The 19,531-nt window shown below is 47.8% G+C and overlaps 1 protein-coding gene across 1 annotated transcript in view; it reads left to right on the forward strand.

Annotated features, from left to right (window-relative positions):
• The window catches only part of LOC105490816 (disco interacting protein 2 homolog C), a 378,821-nt gene extending 361,651 nt beyond the window's left edge, over positions 1–17,170 (forward strand). The window contains 5 exon segments of the mRNA XM_011756731.3: positions 3,351–3,408; positions 5,423–5,497; positions 8,270–8,444; positions 10,268–10,391; positions 14,072–17,170. Coding sequence (XP_011755033.2) covers positions 3,351–3,408; positions 5,423–5,497; positions 8,270–8,444; positions 10,268–10,391; positions 14,072–14,324 — 685 coding nt within the window. The 3' untranslated portion in view covers positions 14,325–17,170.
• Positions 17,171–19,531: the final 2,361 nt, after the last annotated feature.

Genomic DNA, 19,531 nt, shown 5'->3' on the forward strand with positions numbered 1-19,531 from the left:
AGTCGACACCAAGCAGCACAGTTTGACCTGGGTCTTAACTCAGCCCACTCTGTAACTGTGGAGAACACTACTTTTGAGAACAACCAAGATCACCTGGTTTTATTTCTATGAGTTCTTTGCACATGGAGGGAATCAGCCCTTTGATGTGTCTGTTACAAATACATCTGCTGGTTCTTTCGGAAGACATCTCTTCTGCCCTTAGATAGGGGGTAGCTTTTTTCCTCTCTTGGCTGCGTGGATATTGTTCCCCTTGGTGTAGAAGAAGGAATTCCTGTGTGGCACTTGCTAGCAGGATATGTAGCTTTTTCATCCAGGACCGTCCTGAGTGATTTAGCATCCTGTGCCTGTTTTCATATGAAGCACACATTTTTCACATGAACCAGAGAGAGAATTCTTGATGATCTTCTGTGTTTTCAACACTTCAGACAAGGTTATCAGCTGAGATTCTGTCTTGCTTCCTTTCGCGAGGCTGAGGGTCAATATGGGGGCAGAGGCCGGAGAGAGTGAAGGACATGCGGCCGGAGGGCAAGGCGCTGGCCAGCACACACCTGCCCGGAGCCTCACCTGTCTTGTTTTCCTGCACGCCCCCTAAGTAGGTGAGCACAGGCCAAGGTAAAAACCCATAGGATGGAGATAAGGAAGATCTGGGAATGCTGCAGAGCCTGGGCCCTCTCTGGCGGAGCCCTGGGGCATTTGCCCTTCGCTTTTGTAACTCAAGAGCCTTGTTTCCTGAGTGACCCCCTTACCCTGTCTGAAGTCATCCCCATAGCAACAGCTCCCAGAGCTGCCTTGTGCACCTGACTCCAGCCAGCGACAGGATCTCGAACGTCCTGAAGTAGAGATGACTGAGGACTAGGCGCAGAAACAGAGATGGTGTGTGTCCCAAACAGCCCTTGGTTTTGGCTGAGTTTCACTCCCTGGCTGGTCACCTGGCTTTTGTAGTGCTGAGGTGAGGGCATCTGACCCCCTCTCGTTCTTTCTTTCTCCTCACCATCTTCAGGTGCCCCTTTCTCGCCGCTGCCCCAGCCTGAATGGTCTGGCTTCTCTACTGCTGGCTTCATCTGGAGCAGATAGCCCCTATCTGGAACCCACAGTTTGCCGGCTTTGACTCCACTTGGCCGCTCAGATCAGGGCACGTGTGCGGGCCTCCTGGCACGGCAGGAAGGAGTCAGCAGCATTGTCCTGACATGGTCACGTCCTGCCGACATCCCAGGTGTGAGCGTGCCACCTCTGGCTGTGAGCTGCTCCGTGGTCAGTGTCCAAAGGAGAGCACGTTTGTGTTGCACCACAAATTCTAGATATTCTCTCATGGCAAGTCGTGAATTAGCATAATGCTACCTGGCTCCTAAAAGTTCTTTAGTTTCTTGCAGTTGTGTGTGAAAACAGCCAGTAAGGCATTTTTGGAGGTTAGCGTCATCAAGCCTATCGGCATAGTCCATAAGAGCTTGAATCGTGTGAGCTCTTTGGCCGTCCTCATCGGCTGCTGGCATCAAGGTTTCCCTTTGAGACACACCACAGAGTTAATGGTTCTCATCTGATCTGAAATGGCTCTAGTGAGTCCTCCTCCCTCATCAGACTTCTGCTGACGCACACAGGTGCCCTCCCCAGCGTCTCTTCTCCTGTCTCCTGCAGAAGAGAAAGTGCTGCCAGCCTTCCCTGTTCCGCCACAGATGATCCTCCCCGGCACCGGCTGCTCCTGTCTGCAGCAACCAGAGAAGTCGCGCCAGGCTGGGCGCGAGGAAATTGTCCTGTGGCCTCAGTCGCTGAACAGCCAGAGGAGATGGTGCCCCTGACTGCAGACGCCCCAGGTCCAGCAGGAGCAGTGCGGCCGGTCAAGGCCCTGTCAAGCGCTTTGCGCTGCTCCCTGATTTATTGACATCACATGTCTGGCACGTGCAGGACGTCAGGCCGGTGCCACCTTCCACACTGCTGGGTGCCTCCCCCTGTGGGGGCAGGAACACCCCCATGCCCAGAGGTGTGTGTACCCTCCGCAACCACCCTCATGCCACGCAGAGGGCTGCACTGGACTGGCCCCTCAGGGCCCCGTGACACTCAGCCTTCTTTCTTGGTACCTCCTGCCCCTTCCCTACCCTTCATCCTCCTTCTGTGGCACATCTGTCAGTTACAGAGGAAGACTGCGGTGCCGAGTGCCTGAGAGTGGGTCCCTGGTGTGTTTCAAATCTCAGTGAGGGCTGGTCATGGTGGCTCACGCCTGTAATCTCAGCACTTTCGGAGGCTGAGACAGGAGGATCACCTGAGACCAGGAGCTTGAGACCAGCCTGAGCAACATAGTGAGATCTCCTCTCTACAAAAACGTAAAAGTTAGCCAGATGTGGTAGTACCCACCTGTAGCCCCAGCAACTCAGGAGGCTGAGGTAGAAGTATTGCTTGAGGCCAGGAGGTCAAGACTGCAATGAGCCACGATTGTGCCACTGTGCTCCAGCTTGTGTGACAGAGTGAGACCCTGTCTCTTTAAAAAACAAAAAACGCATCAGTTGGGGATGGTAAGAAGGGTGTCTCAGGAGCCAACGGGCCCCCTGTGCGCAGCCTGTCCCCAGGTGGGAGGCAGGTCCTCTGATACGCCATCTTCAAGCCTTCAAGCACTTTCTCCTTTGCTTTATTTTGTTTAAATAAAAATTGCCCCTTAGGTGAACGAAGAGTGTCATGGTCCACTAGGCACTTGGTAAAAATGCAAAACCATAGTGAAGACCTCAAAATACAGAAATAATGCACCTGGGAGGACCGTTACCGAAGCTCTGGTTGTGACCCGCTGCGATTTCCTTGGCAGTGCTTAAGATTAAATTATCATTACGTATTCTTTGAAGTAAAAGAGTTTAATTTCTGAGTACCTTTGCCGTCAGGGCCCGGCAATTCTCTCTGCTCCTTTGGCTGTGATGCACATGCTGTCCTGGGAGGGCTCTCGCCTGCTGCACACCTAGCCCTGCCTTCCACCCACAGGACAGCCGTTGGTGCTTCAGGACCAGGCGACACGGTCATGGGTGACCCACAGCTCTTTCAAGGATGCTCTGTAATCCGTGTTCTTTTCCTTTTCTGAAAATGCTAAGTGGACTCATGGTAACTTTAAGTTCAGAGTCATTTTTCCAGTTATTTTGCAGGTTTGAGAGATGTGGCTTCATCTGTCTTCTCTGTGGCCCTTACTTTGGGTACAGTTTCCTCTGCTGCTGGGTTGTTCTTTTTGCAACTTCTGTCTTTGCCATTGGATGATGCTCAGAATCAACTTTCCCGGACAGCTGCCGGGCTTGTGACCTCATGTGAATTGGTGAAGGGGAAAACTGGACAGAAAACACATCTAGGAATATTTTAGGAACATTTTCTCTTTCTGTTTGCAGAGTTCGCTTAGTGGAAAGAGGATCCCCTCATAGCCTGCCCCTGATGGAATCGGGAAAGGTAAGTATTATAGGAAGAAACCTGCATTTCTGTATCAGTTTGCTTCTGAGTGTAGGAGCTTTGAAGTTTTCAGAAATGTATTTTTTAGAATGTTTTTTCTAACTTGAAAGTAACATATCCATGAGTATAGAAACTCAAAATAACAGTGTTTTAAACAAGTTAGACTTTTTTCCTCAGGTAAAAGTTAGGAAATAGGCATCTCTTGCCCCGTGAAGCCAGCACAGGCCCTGGTGCCTTTGGCCTCTTTCTGCACGTTGGAGCCCAATTCCCAGGGGCACCTGAGGAGCTGAGGCGGCTGCTGCTGCTCCAGCCATCATTTCCACGTTCCAGCCAGCAGGAGGAGAAAAAGAAAAGAACAAAGCATGCAGACCATAGGGAAGGTTCCCAAGCTGTCCTACACTGAAATTCCATTGATCAGAACGTGGTCACATGGCCACACGTAGCTAAAGGTTGGGAACTATTGAGATATCAAATCTGAATATCTATAGGCCTATCTAAAAATCAGGGTATCTATTACTATGGAAGTAGAAAAGAATGGTTATCAAGAACAACTAGTAGTTTCTGCCACAGTGGCTGGTTTGTTTTGTTTTGTTTTTGTTTTGTTTTGTTTTTCCTAGCACTAAAGGGCAAGAAACATATTTAAACCTAAAACATATATAAACCTTTTTTTTTCCTTTTTGGCCCCAGTTGTCAAATTCCTTCTCCGTTGACATAATTCTAAAAGCATCTCACGTTGCTTCTGGACCTATTATAAAATTGCCTGCATGGCTGCAACTTAGAATTGTTTACAGAGTTGGTTCCGACAGTAGGAATGTGCTCACCATCCATCTTAACAGTCTGGCAGACCATAGTCAGCAGCAGAGACCAGAGCCCTGAACTCTCATTTCAAACTTAAGTGAGATTTAACAGTATGACTATTCCAAGATGTTCTGTGTTTTTACCATAAAATGTTTTGCCTTTATCTCAATCGTAAATGTTCGATGAGCTGATCTGAGACAGGCTATCTTCAGGATTTCCAGAATAAACTTTTGATTCCTTATATAAGTGGTATCAGTGGAATGTGAGATATTTCTAAGCTAAACTTTAAGAAGGAGATTCTGGCCAGACCCAGTGTCTCATGCCTGTAATCCCAGCACTTTGTGGGGCTGAGACTGGAGGGTTGCTTAAGGCTACAGTAAGCTGTGATTGTGCCACTCCAGCCTGGATGACAGAGCTAGACTCTGTCTCAAAAAAAAAAAAAAAAAAAAGAAAAATGCTTAATACTGACATCCATCACAGTAAAAGATGTTTACCTGCAGGAAAAAGTTCCCCAGTATCTTGAGTTGAAAATTCGGTGGAGATGAGCTGGAGATCCACATGGACGTTCTAATTAAAACCTGCAGACTTCACTAGCAGTTGACACAGAATCTTTCCCTTCTGGAACCACCAAAGCAGCTGCCTACTCTGTCGTTTTGCCAAAAGCATTTTGGGTTATCTTCGAGTCCATGCTTACCCCTGAAAATGTCACTCTGTGACTCCCTTCCTTCAGCGATTACTGCAAGCATCACCCTCCATCCATGCGTGTGCCATGATGTGAGATGTAATGTTGAATCTATGTAAATATCTTAAATAACTTCATTGAAACAACTGAAAATTCCCATTTTGCAAGGGTCAGGCTCTGTTAAACGTTATATCATTTACCATGTTTTTTTTCAAAAATTGTTTTCATGATTTTCAATAGATTTCTTTTAGCTTTATTGAGGTATGACAATCAAAATGTTTAATTTTAAGGTCACCATAACAGCATACAATATTGTAACAGTTACAGTGAGAATGCGATTGTCATGCTGTGATTGTCTAATGGGTCATAACTTTGTGGCATATAATTTTGATTTAATTGCTTTCTAAACAGAATGGAGACCAAGAGACATGGCATATGAAAGGAAATTACATAAAGACGAAATTGAGGTTGGCTTGTGTGTAGCCTCTCCCTGTATTCCTTCCATTGACAAGAGACTTTTCCTCTCCCAAATAGATACTTCCAGGGGTTCGGATTATAATTGCCAACCCAGAAACAAAAGGACCGCTGGGGGACTCACACCTTGGAGAGGTGAGTTGAGTGTCCTCCAATATCCAGGTTACTTTTCTGTTATGTATCCTCGGTTTGCCTTGACACCGTCAGAACTGCTCACATGATTGCCAGGGAAATAGCGTGAGGTGAGCTTTGTGGCTCAAGTGAGTCCGTGAGAGCTCACAGTTACAAATGGCACTGCCTTAGGGAACCATAATAGATTCTCCTGAAATAATTCAGGAAAGATTTAAACACATAATGTGTATGGACGGAGTTTCTTTATTTCTTAGTTCTTGAGTTTGCTTTCCATGTTCCTGCTTTTATTACTGAGAAGTCCTTCACTAGGAAAATGGCAGAGGCCTCCACAGGGAGTAATGTGCAAACGACACCATCAGGACACAGTAACCAAGAGAATCATGTGTTTATTTCAGATCAGAAGGCAAACAGTGGAACTTGACACCTTTGCCTCATTTTGTTCTGGACAAACCCACCCTGGCTGGCTCTTAACTCCCTGCCACTGTGCCCTTCCGTGCCCCTCCGCGCTGCTGGCAGGATGCAGCTGGAGAAGGCTGCCTTGTGTAGCTCTCTGGCCTTGGTCTCCATTCTTGACACCTCATCTCAAGCAGGGCCTAGCACTGCTGGGTGTCCCCAGTCTGAGAGGCCACGTGCCTCATGCGTCCTCCTCCTGCCCCATTCTCTCTGGCGATGAGCTTGCTGCTTCTACAAGGAAGCAGAGGGCACTGGAGAAGAGCGTGTCTGGAGCCAGCCTCCTCCCACGGTGGCAGCACGTGTGCCCTCCCTCCGGTTACCCCAGGCCTGCCGTGCCCTGGACCAAGCCCCGTGTCCAGCCAAGGACACCCTCGCTCCCCTTGTTACCTGTCCGGTCTCATTAGGTGCCCCCATTCCTGAATGGCTCCCAGCATCACATGTGGGAGACATGCTAAGAACTGGCATCTTCTTATAAACAGCACCAGCCCTCCTCCTCCCCAGCCCCGGCTACATCCCCGGCCACATCCCCGGCACATGCAGGAACACGTTTCTGCACGTATGTGGGTGAACGCCTGACTAATGAGCAAGCCCTCACCAGTTCTCAGGTCCCACCTTGCTTTGCTTCTTGGGCATTTTTTTTTTTGGCCCCTCACTTGACCTCTCTCAGTCACATGAAAGATCAGAATTGTGAAGATGAAATTCTGTGCTGCTCTCACTTAGGAGTTTCCTTTAAATGCATTCCTAGAAACAAGCTAGAAGCAGAGCCTGCTTCTCAGCACCTGGAGGGGGTCCTCACAGGTGCTGCCCGAGACGTGTGCTAGGCCAAGGTCAGAATTCTCTTCCCTCTGAGGGTGGCCAGAACTGGCGAAATTTCCAGGGTGACTTTCTTATTGGGAATGTGTGTGTTTTCCGCTTTATGAGATTAATTGAGAAAGTTGTATAAATTAAGGAATGCACTGTGATGCTTTGATGTATATACATATTTTGAAACAGTTACCACGACCGAGTTGGTTCTATTATCCGTCACCTCACATTTTGCGTGTGTGTGATGAGAACGTTTAGGATCTATTCTGTTATCAAATTTCAAGTAAATAATACAGTATTATTAACTGTAGCCACCACACTACATTTTCTCCCCAGAGCCTATTCGCCCTCTAACTGAAGGTTGGCACCTTTGCCCGTCATCTCCCCCTTGCCACTCTGAAGCCCCTGGTAACCACTGTTAGCGCCCCGCTTCTGTGAACTCGGCTCTTTAGATCCCGCATGAGTGAGGTGGTGCAGTATTTGTCCTCCTCTGTTCTGGCTTCTCACTCAGCATGACGTCTTCCAGGTTCATCCATGCTGTTGCACATGGCAGGATTTCCTCCTTTTTTATGACTGAGTAATACTCAGTTGCCTTAATGAGAATTTTCTTTGTGTTAAGGAACAGAGGACAGCTGTCATTTCCCTGATCCGATGGTGCACTCTCTTTTTCTCAGTTTCACTTTTTCATTTGTGAGGCGCTGCTCTGGGGACGTGGGTGCAATACTGAACCTGTTTCTGACTTCCCGGAACTTGACCGCTTTTCATTGTCAGTAAAATAATGGAAACAGCCAAGCCCAGAATGTCTCCACACCAAACACTCCAGAGCCTAAAAGGCCTCGTCTCCTGACCCTTGCTGTGTGGGCACAGCTGCATGCAGCTGCGTGGGCATCTGGGGAACTTACCTGGTTTTGCTTTTATCCAGCCCTGACCATGGTTCTACGTAATCCACGTGGCTATGGCTTTGACTCACCATACCAGTCTTTGCTTACCTATTTTCCCAAATGTCAGACATCAGGCATTTTTGTTGCCGTTTTTTGGTGTTTTGTGCCTTCATCCCTTAGGTTTGGTTTTTTGGTGTGTGGTTTTCTTGCATTATGTGTCCAGAAGAAAACTCACCAGGTGAAGTGAGAAAATGAATCTCAAAGCTTTTCAACATTGTTCTTGCTCTTTAGAAACAATCGTTTGGAAAAGCGAAGGAATCTAGTGTGACTTTGTTCATTTGATGTGTATATTTTTAAAAGCTATTTGTTAAATCTTCATCTAATCTGCTTTAATAAGTTCCCCGTAGATGGATGGCTTGATTGGTTGCTTGGCCACAAACTTGGTAGACTGCCTTTATTTCAGTACCCTCTGTGTGTGTCTCCAGAAACCTGAATGAGATTAACATCTTGGTTATTCAGTCCAAGGAAACTTTTAATATCACTGAATATAATTTATTGAATTGTCAAAGTAGTTGTAGCCTCATTTCCCTGGAGATAAAATAATGTCACCCACAGTGAAATTTCCCTCCATTTGCAGATTTGGGTTCACAGTGCCCACAATGCCAGCGGTTATTTTACTATTTACGGAGATGAATCCCTCCAGTCGGATCACTTCAACTCAAGACTAAGTTTTGGAGACACCCAGACCATCTGGGCACGCACAGGCTACTTGGGGTTCCTGCGGAGAACTGAGCTCACAGATGCAAATGGAGGTGAGAGTCCAGGCTGGCTGGCCCCCCACACAGATGGGCAGAGAGGTTAGGCTCCCCTAGATACAGAAGCTATTCCCAAGGTTTATGGCAGCCAAACCCAGGAGGGAGGACACATGTGCTAGCTGCAACCTAGTGCGAAAAGAGCCAAGTTTAAGAGAAGAGAGGAAGGCAAGATGCAAATGTGTCCAACAAGCTGAGCTGCACATCACATACCGTGTCCTGTCCTGAGAACCAAATGCTGACTGAAAATCGGGGAGGGGCGCGGCTGCTGAGCACGGGCTGCCGTGTCGCCCACAGCAAAGTGCCCGACGTCTCAGCCCACAGAGTCTCCTCAGCAAGCCTGAAGGCTGCCTGCTCCCACGGGGTCCATCCGAGACAGAAGCCGGCCCAGTGGCTGCAGGAACGTGCACGCTGCTGCTTCTAGGACTGGATCTGCCCCTGTCTGGGAAGAGGAGGCCGTGAAGCTCTCGGGCCCTGGTGGCTGGCCGTCTCTGCCCATGCGTTCCTCAGAGTGCAGGGCCTGGTGCTGCTGATGCTGGTGCCTAGTGTGGACAGCATTGCCTTTGCCCCATCAGAGGAGAGTGGGGTGAGGCCAGGGGTATTTCATGACACGGAGGAGTAAAAGTGCACTCGCATAGTTAATTCTTTGCTTGTTCAAGAATCCTTTCTCACCTCCTTAGTTCTGCTAAAAGTAGAGGCAGGACTTGGCTGTTTCACAGCAATGGCAGTTGAGGTTCCTGGTGAGATCTTGCCTGACCAAAACCCCAGGGAGATGAGTTTCTAGACATCAGCAAGGCTTCCTTACATGCCTCTCACATCCCTACGATGGCCTGGCCCAAAGGGCTACATTTAGGACTCCTACAAAAATATCCTGGCATGACATTTGCATTGTGGGAAATTGTAGACTAGTTTGAGGGTGCTGTGTGAGGTTCCTGGAAGATGCAAAAGCTGGTGGCATTTATAATCCTAGAGAAAGGCCAGGAAAGCCACTTCCCGCTGTGTCCTGGGAGCAGGGATACCCTGAAGGACGTGTCCCTGCCACTGGAGAAGAGGCAAAGCTGCTGTAGGGGGCAGAGGCCGAGTCAGGGTCTCCATCTTTCTTTGTCTGATTTAAATTAGAAAGTACTTATCTCTGATATTATTTTATATGTCAATCATGCCTTTCAGATTTTCCCTACTATGCTTACTACCTTATAAAAATATAGGACATTTCCTTATTAAGGAAAGATAGGACCTGACCACTGGTTGTCATTGTCGTTATTCCGAGGTTTGCATGAAGGATAGAAATAAATTTCATGGCTCTATGAGCTAAGGAAATCTTCATGAACATGACCAGGAGCTACGCATTCTTTTCCCACTTAGACACAGAATTAATAGCGCAGAGAAGCACGTGTGGGTTGGAGTCAGGGAGCTGGTCTGTGACTGCTGCATCCTGTGTGACCTTGGGCAGACGAGGCATCAGCCGGTGGGTCCATGGGACTCAGACCACTGGGTGCTGACTTCGCCCCTCAGTTGCTCCCGGTGAACATGTGATCAGGCAGTTGACTGGATATCGAAGCTGAGCCAAGAAAGGTCTTCTCCCAAAGAACAAGTGTAGAGGGAACATGGCGTCTTTGCAGCCAGCTGTGGGGCACCGACACACAAGCCGGGCACTTGCCAAGGAGCTCCCTGGCAGAAGAAGCAAACTGTCCCTGGATCCATGAGGCCCTTCCTTGGCGTCCCTGTCTCACTTGTGGGTAGTTTTTAATCTTTTTTCAGAAAAGAAGGAAAGTGACTTGAGCAGCATTATGGGGAAGCTCACACAGGCTTTCATTCCTCCACAGAGCGCCACGATGCCCTCTACGTGGTCGGGGCACTGGACGAAGCCATGGAGCTGCGGGGCATGCGGTACCACCCGATCGACATTGAGACCTCGGTCATCAGAGCCCATAAAAGCGTTACGGAATGGTAAGTCGTGAGCTTGCAGCTTGTACCCAAATCAGGAGCCGAGTTTGTGAAGCACTGAGGATGTGGAGGGCACGGCGGCAGAGGAGAGTTTTGCTAAGGTAGGGAAGGGAGTGCAATTCAGCATTTGACTATAAACCTTTTTTTTTTTTTTTTTTTTTGAGACGGAGTCTCGCTCTGTCACCCAGGCTGGAGTGCAGTGGCCGGATCTCAGCTCACTGCAAGCTCCGCCTCCCGGGTTCACGCCATTCTCCGGCCTCAGCCTCCCGAGTAGCTGGGACTACAGGCGCCCGCCACCTCGCCCGGCTAGTTTTTTTTTGTATTTCTTAATAGAGACGGGGTTTCACCGTGTTAGCCAGGATGGTCTCGATCTCCTGACCTCGTGATCCGCCCGTCTCGGCCTCCCAAAGTGCTGGGATTACAGGCTTGAGCCACCGCGCCCGGCCGACTATAAACCTTTATCTTTTGGGGTTAAAGTAACAAAAGAACACTCCACACATAGAGGTAATGTACCATATATTACCTGAAAATGATAGACTTCTATTGTCATGAAAACTACTTGATAATGTTTTCCAGGAAGCCAAATTGTTTGGTTTTTAATTTACAAAAGCATGATGTAGGAAAAAAATGAACCTCACACATATGTAGGCACAGAAGATACTTTTATGACTGTTGACTTGGGAACTGTAAGTAACATGAGACGTGGGAAAACTTTAGGTGAGAAGGAGAGGCAGCGTTTGTCCAGACCCCAGAAGAGACTTCCAAAGGAAGAATTGCTTGAGTTAAACCAAGGCTGACAGTGAGAAGGTGTGTGTGTCGCACCTGCTGCCTGGGGCAGACTCTGCTCTGGGCCAGGTGAGGACTTGGAGGCTGGGACTTTGTCTCTCTGGCCCGTTTAATCTGTCGTGACGTGCTGAGTATGTCCACGGTGCTGCCGGAAATACAGCAGCATTTTCTTCTGATGTGTGGGAGTGGATTGGATGCTGGCGTGCCATGAGTTAAGTCAGCCAGGGCCGGGGAGTGTCACAGGCTTGTTCAGTGCCCTTATATTTGCATTTAGGCCGAAAAGTGACTCAACACCATTGACTTTAGACTTGTTCATTCCCTTGATAACAGACAGGGTGCTAACTGAGGGTGCCTGGTGAAACTGGTCTCCGTCTCAGGTCAGAGACCCTGAGGGAGGTGCATTCTCCTCTCTCATGAACAGCTTTTCTGGGCTGAAAGGATGGGTTCTGAGATTGTTCCTTCCTCCTCTTAGCTAGTTGAGGTGCAGTAAAGGCTAGTACTTACTGCCATTCGCTGAATTTGAACATGGAGGACTTGGCAGAATTTGCAAGATCCATTTTGCTTACCTGTCAGTGATCCTGTGGTTCAAATTGGCTAAGCCCCTACTCTCAAACAAAATTCCTTAAATTGTTGATTTCCTTGACAGTTCTCTCCTTGAGTATACAGAGAAGACAGAAACTCTAGGAAGACTTTGGCACTGAAACTCTACCAGGGCCTGCCTTATTTTCCATCTAAATAGCTACGAATATCAGTTAACAGCCTTTCCGTTTTTTTATTTTTAAGAAAACAATTCTAATTGGCTTCTATTACCTCCCTCAAGCATTTCTGTCTGGTTTGCCGCTAAAAGGTGTGCATCGAGGGCCTCGCTGGTGCCCTCTGTGGGCTTCTAGACCGTGGTGCTGGGCCTTGTTCTGAAAGTGTCGCTGCTGTTACCCGCCATGTGGCCACCGAACTGGGTCTATCCCTCACCTGGTCAGGGGCTCACATGCCCCTTGCCCACACGATGTCCTTTGAGTGGACTTTTGAATGTTTGAGATGATCCAGATACAAACTGCTTTGCTCCACCTTCCCTCTCCCAGCCTCCCTGCACTGCCCTTCCGGCCACCGTCGGCTGCTCCATGCTGAGAAACGTGGTTGTGTCACCCAGCGTTGCAGAATGGGACTCTCCATGTTGCCAAATTCAAGCCAAACTTTCTCATTTCTCATCAATTGTTCTCAGCATTGAGTAGCGTGCACAGCTCCTGGAAAGGCTCTGAGAGTCGCTGGCACCGCCCCCTAGGTCCCTGGCAGCCCAGAGGAGATAGCAGATCAAGCACACCCTCGGCCAGCTCTGTTACCTCCGGAGAGCCAAGCTGATTCGGATACTCCAGGACTATTCCATAAATTCCAAATGCCATAATAAAAGTAGACCCAATGTTCCTGAGATGTGTGTATCTGTGATATCACAGATTCACAATGTGGGCTCACATGGGCCGTGTAGAGCAGCGTTTTGACATCACCAGGAGCAGTATGACAGGAATTCAGCACCAGCACGTCTGCTCGGAAACAGTTCTTAGCATGCTCCATAGGCGTGCGGCAGTCACAAAGCAAAATCCAGGAGAACTATTGAGAATTTCCAGGAAAATTCTCCAATTTTCCCTGTCAATTTAACATAGATTAGCCATACTGAATAAAATATGTGTTATTTTCCTAATTGACTTACTCTCACACTTAGAACAATAGTGAGTTTCCCAAAATACCTCCTGCCTCAAGCTGCAATAGAACGTGTTAGGCGCATGAGAGCAGATACCAGCAGCCCTGGAGCCTGGTCTCCATCCAGCCCCCTCTGCCTGGGAACCGTCTGGCCTCCTCAGCCAAGCAGACCTCAAGTACCAGGCTCTGTGAATATTGGGGCCCTTAAACAGCTAGTTCCAAAAGCCAGCCCTATATCCTTTAAAGCACCGGGTTTTTGCTTCTGCCAGTTGGATAGACTACATACTCTGGTGCCTGTCCTGCCGAAAGATGACTCGATTCCAGATAAAACATTTCTGAGTGAATCTTCCACATTCCAGAAGACTTACCCCTGCACATGGGTTAGCCACGGTGTGGCAGCCAGCCCATGCTCAGTGCTTTAGACAGAGTTGTTACGATGTCCCCACATCTGCATTCCAGGGGCTGGCTCAGCTGGGGCGAGCAGCTCGGCTGGGCCCAGGACTGGTGGCTCTTCTCCATGTGTTTCTTATCCTCTGGACCCAAGGGCCAGCCCAGGTGTGTCCCCGTCCTTGCAATGACACAGGCACGCCAGGAAAAGCCCCCACATCCAGCCCTTCTGGAGCCTCCACCGTCATTCACCCTCCCTAACATAGGCTGACTAGGTTCCATGCTGAGCACAAGCGCCAGGACTGGGTAACACACCTCCCACTCAGGCGCACCGCACAGACAGAGAGGAGTAGGCACCCATGCCCTAGGCCTCTGCACGCACGCCTCTCAGCCGCAGAGCTGGGGTCTGGAAGCAGGAGGCACAGGGCTGCCTTGAGGGCAGAGGCTGATGGCACGCTGCACTCGGCAGTGGGTCATTGGTCCTCCAGGCAGCAGCAAAGAGGCAGCCCTGGAACGCAGACTCCGCTAGCCGGGTGGAGTGAGCCTGTACTAGAAACGGGAACTCAGGAAGACGGTGAGACCCTCGCAGAAGCCACCGAGGGAGAAGCTGGTAGGAAACACCGATCCGTGCTGTCGCCAGAAATCTGTGTGGGGAACGATCAGTGGGCGGCAGACGGAGGACATGGAGAGGCCAGAGGAGACTGTCGGGAGTGCTCAGGCAGGTTGGAGACAGCCAAGTGGAACTTTGAAAAGAAACTACAGCTATTAAATAAAGCATTAATAAACGTGTAATGTTGGCTTTCTTTTCTGTCTTTTAGTGCTGTGTTTACCTGGACAAACTTGTTGGTGGTTGTGGTTGAGCTGGATGGGTCAGAGCAAGAAGCCTTGGACCTGGTTCCCTTGGTGACCAACGTGGTCCTGGAGGAACACTACCTGATCGTCGGAGTGGTGGTCGTGGTGGACATCGGCGTCATCCCCATCAACTCCCGTGGGGAGAAGCAGCGCATGCACCTGCGAGACGGGTTTTTGGCAGACCAGCTAGACCCCATCTATGTGGCCTACAACATGTAGTCTCGTCTCTTGGCTTCCATGGACTTTTCTAGAGATGTAGACATTGTTCTCCGTGTCCACTGAAGCGTGCAGACACAGGGCAACACTCACCAGAATGCAGCCTTTTGTGGTGAGAGTGGAGGAGGAAGAGGAGGAGGAAGAGGACTTCTCACAGCAGCCACGATCGGCGTGGGGGTGAAATGTGAATTTACCACTGAATTTCGCTCAGAAGGACTTTGGATTACTGCCTTCAGTTCGTTGGAAAAGCCCATTTCAAAAACTTTCTTTTTTCTTTCTTTCTTTTTTAATTATTGGATAATAAGTGCTTTCTTCGTAAATGTGGTATTTTGTTAAGCCGAAATAGCAATTAAAAAAATATCCTGCCCTCCAGATGGGTTCTTTTAAACAATTTATGTAGTGTGACAAAGAATTGTTTTCTCTGTTTTAATGTGTCATGAAATCTTAATGACATGGATCTGTTACTAATTTAAGCCATTGCTAGATCTCATCCTTTTAGGGAAGTTTGAGGTACGAGAAAACCTTCCAAATAGCACCTTCCAATTAGATTATAGCAGCTTTCTTTGTCAGAAATGTGCTGAAGAAACAAAGGCTGATATATGGCCTTTGAAGTTAGTATAGAATGAGAAGAAATTATAAATAAGGTGTATTTCGGCAATTATCTTGCAAATATCTTTGTACTAAACTAAAAAGATAAAATAAGTTAACTTCCTCAATATGTAATTATGTACAAAACGTTTAATTTATTTTGATCTCTTTAGAACTATAAAAGAGAAAAACATTCAAGAATATTAAAGTCTTGTAATGTTTGCTAATATAAAAAAGTGTTGTATTATCTTGCGTGGATAGTATCACAACAAATATATATATATGAAATATAAATTCACTAATGAACAAAGGAGATTTTAAAGTTTAAGACGCAGAACTTGTCACTTGCATGGTGTGCCCCCCGTACTCACATCCACTCTGCTGTTGCCAGCAGTCACAGACCACAGGAGCCCTGTCTAAAAGTTTCTTCTAGAACCAGAGACCAGCAAGTGAAATTACTGCCATCTCAAGGATGGTGAAAGAATTCAAAGCTCAATGTGCACTATTTTTTTCTTTGCTGTGGGACAACAGTGAATGTGTTTATGCCAGCGTGTGCTGATGATACTGAGGGGCTTTAGGTTGGCAAATAGCACTGTTTTCTTAGCTGCAAGAATTCGTTGCACAATGTTTTTCATCATTTTTGTTAGTGTCATCTTTTGTTGGTCCTTGCTACGGAAAGGAATGCGATTCTGTGGTCATTTGCACTGGGTTGCATTGATTCCCTCTCTGATGGCCAATGTGGAGTGGACAAAGTGTCCGGAACTCACATCGGTGATCGTCCCCTCGTCTTAAGACCCAGCCAGCTCTGTGTGAGCCTCTGGGGCTCCCTCGCTCGGTGAGCACAGTTCCCCGGGGGTTCATGCTAGAGCTCTGGCTGAAGCAAGAAGTCCTCCAGCTGCGTCGTTTGCCGCCTGTGGATGAGTGCACCCCAGTTTCTGCCCTGGCAGCTCCTGGCCACACCTTCTCAGAGCTCACCTGTGCACTTCTAAATTGAATTGGCCCACGGAGTCCAAGAAGGAGCATCTGCACTCCGAGAAAGATGTGTTCTGTACCTGCCCCACGTGACCCTGCAGTGGCTCTCGGTGCTAGATATGCATGACTAAGATTGATGCTGGGCAAAATTTAGATTAACTTTCTTTATGTTGTGGGCAGTGTCTTTGTCTGCCTTTGCAGTCAGCAGTAAGCCTTTTGCTAAAAGAGTTTTGTTTGACTTCTGAGATCCAAGGCTGATTGTTGTAAAAAAAAAAAAAAAAAAAGGCACATTTAAAAAAATTTGTCTGCATATGTGGTGCATCCTTCCATCTCCACAAACCATTTGATTCTTGAGATATTGTTTGGCCTCATTGCTGTGTGTGAATATTTCTCCACATGCTTTAGATACACATTCCTAGTCTCTGCTTCCTAAGGGGGGAACCACCACACATAGGGGGACAAAAAGACATTTTCCTATACCCACTCACCTTGTTTAAATGGAAGTAGGTTTGGGGCTTCAGGTCAGACACTGATTATGAAACATTAGCTGCAGTGTGCAGGACAGCTTTGAGGTCCAGCTGAAGTCAGGAAGCAAAACAAATTTAGATGTCACTTCAAACATAATTTTAACTGTCACCAAATCAACTCTGTGTTCGAGGAGTGTGGACGCTGCAGTGTAGTTGTGAGGGCGGTTAGCAGCAGTCTCTTCTGCATCCTGTCAACTCTGATGTTAGAGTTTAGGCTCAAAAGAGTTGGTGGACTGAGATCAAAATTTGGTTGTGCAAGAAAAAGGAAAGGAGACAGTACCACCAGTTTCAGCAATAAAGAAGGGTCATTCTGTATTCGAAATTGTACTGTAGATAAATCATTCATGAGAATGTAAAAAATGTTTGTCTTGTGACCTTGTGCTTTTGAAGTCAGACAAAACCGTGTAATCAACTTGCACAAAAAGAGGGTACACAATGAACATATAAACACAGACCTAATCAAACAGGAGCAGATTCCTCATGGTGCTTGTTTATTATATATATTTAATCCTGCTTGACACTTTACCCAAGGGAGATGGTCCCTTTTATCAGTTGAATGTTAGCAGCGTTATTTCAGAGTGTGGTGACTGGTTAGAGAAATTCATGTACTCAACCAATCACAGTTTCAAACAAAATTTTTATGTGCGAAGGACAGCAACCTTCTTGTATGTTAAACCACCAGTACGCTTTGTACATCTGTGATAACGCCTGTTTTATATTCAAATGAACAAATAAAAGCTTTTATTTTTGTTGCTCTGAAAATAGCAGTTTCTTAATTGGTCCCCTGGAAAGATGTCTGGGACAGCTTTAATCCCAGGAAGGAAGTGACTCCTACAGGGAAATGTATCTGACTCTGTTTACAGAATTTGTTGCATTACTTAGTACAGATAATCATACTTTGAACAATGTTTAAATTTTGATGGGGGCATTTATTGCTAAAAATAATTCCTATGGCAACAAATGTTTTGTGAAATGTTTTTTTTTAATTCTTTTAAATATATCGAAATATATTTGTTCATATTTGCTGTAAGTGTACAGATTATTGGTAATTTGGGGACAAATAGCGTGAGTCCTGTGTGCAGATGCTTTCTGTCAGCTGTGTCGCAGGGTCACAAGTGTGTCAAGAAGTAGGAGTACTTGACTGTTCCACCCCAAATTGTCTTTATCCATTTGACAACCAAAAACTGCATCTTTTGCCCAAGATCTTAGAATTCTTATGGCTTTGTCTTTGGGAAAGCAGTAGCAGGTCAACTGCCCTTCAGACTAGTGGTTCCATGAAGATAAATGTTTGTTCACAAGAAAATCAGTGGAACTAGGGCTGGACGCGGTGGCTCACGTCTGTAATCCCAACACTTCGGGAGGCCGACGCAGGCGGATCACGAGGTCAGGAGATGGAGACCATCCTGGCTAACATGGTGAAACCCCCTCTCTACTAAAATACAAAAAATTAGCTGGGCATGGTGGTGGGCACCTGTAGTCTCAGCCACTTGGGGTGTTGAGGCAGGAGAATGGTGTGAACCCGGGAGGCGGAGCTTGCAGTGAGCCAAGATCGCACCACTGCACTCCAGCCTGGGCGACAGAGCGAGACTCCGTCTCGAAAACAAAAAAATATCAATGGAACTAAAATTTTCACACAGAGCACCAGGTGTAATCTGAGTGCCTTTGTGTTCAAATTTCACTTGCCTTCCCTGACCCCTAACTTTCATTCAGGACAATCCCTCGTTGACTGAGAATGAGGCTTTGGGTGTGTGAAAGTGAACAGCTGGTGTGAGACCTGCAGGGCTGCACTGGAAGAAGCAGAAGATAGCAAGGGAGAGATGCTTCTCCACAGGCTCCCGCTTCTCAGATGGCAGCCCTCACCATGGCCCGTCAAGTACAAACCAGGTAACCAGGAGAACTGCTCCCGTGGGGCCCTCACCATGGCCCGTCAAGTACAAACCAGGTAACCAGGAGAACTGCTCCCGTGGGGCCCTCACCATGGCCCGTCAAGTACAAACCAGGTAACCAGGAGAACTGCTCCCGTGGGGCCCTTCTTTGGACTGTGCATGCGTTCCAGCACTGGTGTGTGAGTGTAGGATTTGCTAGTGTGAAGCTGTGCTCTGCGTTCTCCATGGCCCCTCGCGCAAGGCTGGGTTCTTGGGACGCAACCAAGAGCAGTTTTGTTGGCTGGCCAGTCCCCGTTTTGTCTTGTGAATCCTCCACGAAACATCTCGGTGCACTCACAATGGTCTGTCCACCTGGACAGAAGCAGTCACACTGCTGCTGTGGAGAGATTGCTTAGCAAAAGGGGTCATTTCCTAACTGCTGTGTTTGCTGGGATGCTCAGCTCTGTGTTGTCTCAGTAGAACTTGCCATTCATGATCCCTACTGACATACTAAACATTTCTTTCTACGAGATTCCAGAAAGTCGTGCAGGGATCCCATACGACCTCTCCTGTAATCCCTGGGTTTTCTTTGTAGAACGAGAACGTCGGCCGGCGTCGTTGTCATGTCCCTCTGGCAAAACATACTGCAGGCACATGCGACTCAAGTCGAGTGCATACTCTCAGCTGTAGCTCTTGCTGTTGGTTAATCTGTAATGTTAATTCTATGAACAAAACAACTGGGCAAGACCAAACTGATACCTTAGCAAGGGATTTGGGTTGGCCCTGGTGCTAACGTGGCTTGTCATTCTGTGATGAGAGCATCGTGGGGTGTTGGGAACACGGGCCCGCCCAGCTTGCTCTTGGGGTCCAGTGGTGGTTCTGCTCTGCGCTCCCCAGATCGCACGCCTGTCTTTACCCCATCTCTAAATGGGACTCGGGCTTTCGTGGGCATAGTGAGTTTGTGCCTGAGCTCTGTGGCGCGGTAGCCAGTTCAGCCCCATTTAGAAACTGCATTTAAGGCAGAAAAGGGTAGAAATAGAAATAGAAAGGGCTTCTGTGACTGTCTCTCACACTTGAGTTTATTGTTTTTGAGACAGTCTTGCTCTGTTGCCTGGCTGGAGTGCAGTGGCGCGATCTTGGCTCACTGCAACCTCCGCCTCCCAGATACAAGCTATATTTTCTGCCTCGGCCTCCTGAGTAGCTGGGACTGCAGGTGCCCGCCACCGTGTGTGGCTAATTGTTGTATTTCTGGTCGAGA

Source organism: Macaca nemestrina, chromosome 9 (assembly GCF_043159975.1).
Source record: "Macaca nemestrina isolate mMacNem1 chromosome 9, mMacNem.hap1, whole genome shotgun sequence".
NCBI classification, from domain to species: Eukaryota; Metazoa; Chordata; class Mammalia; order Primates; family Cercopithecidae; genus Macaca; species Macaca nemestrina.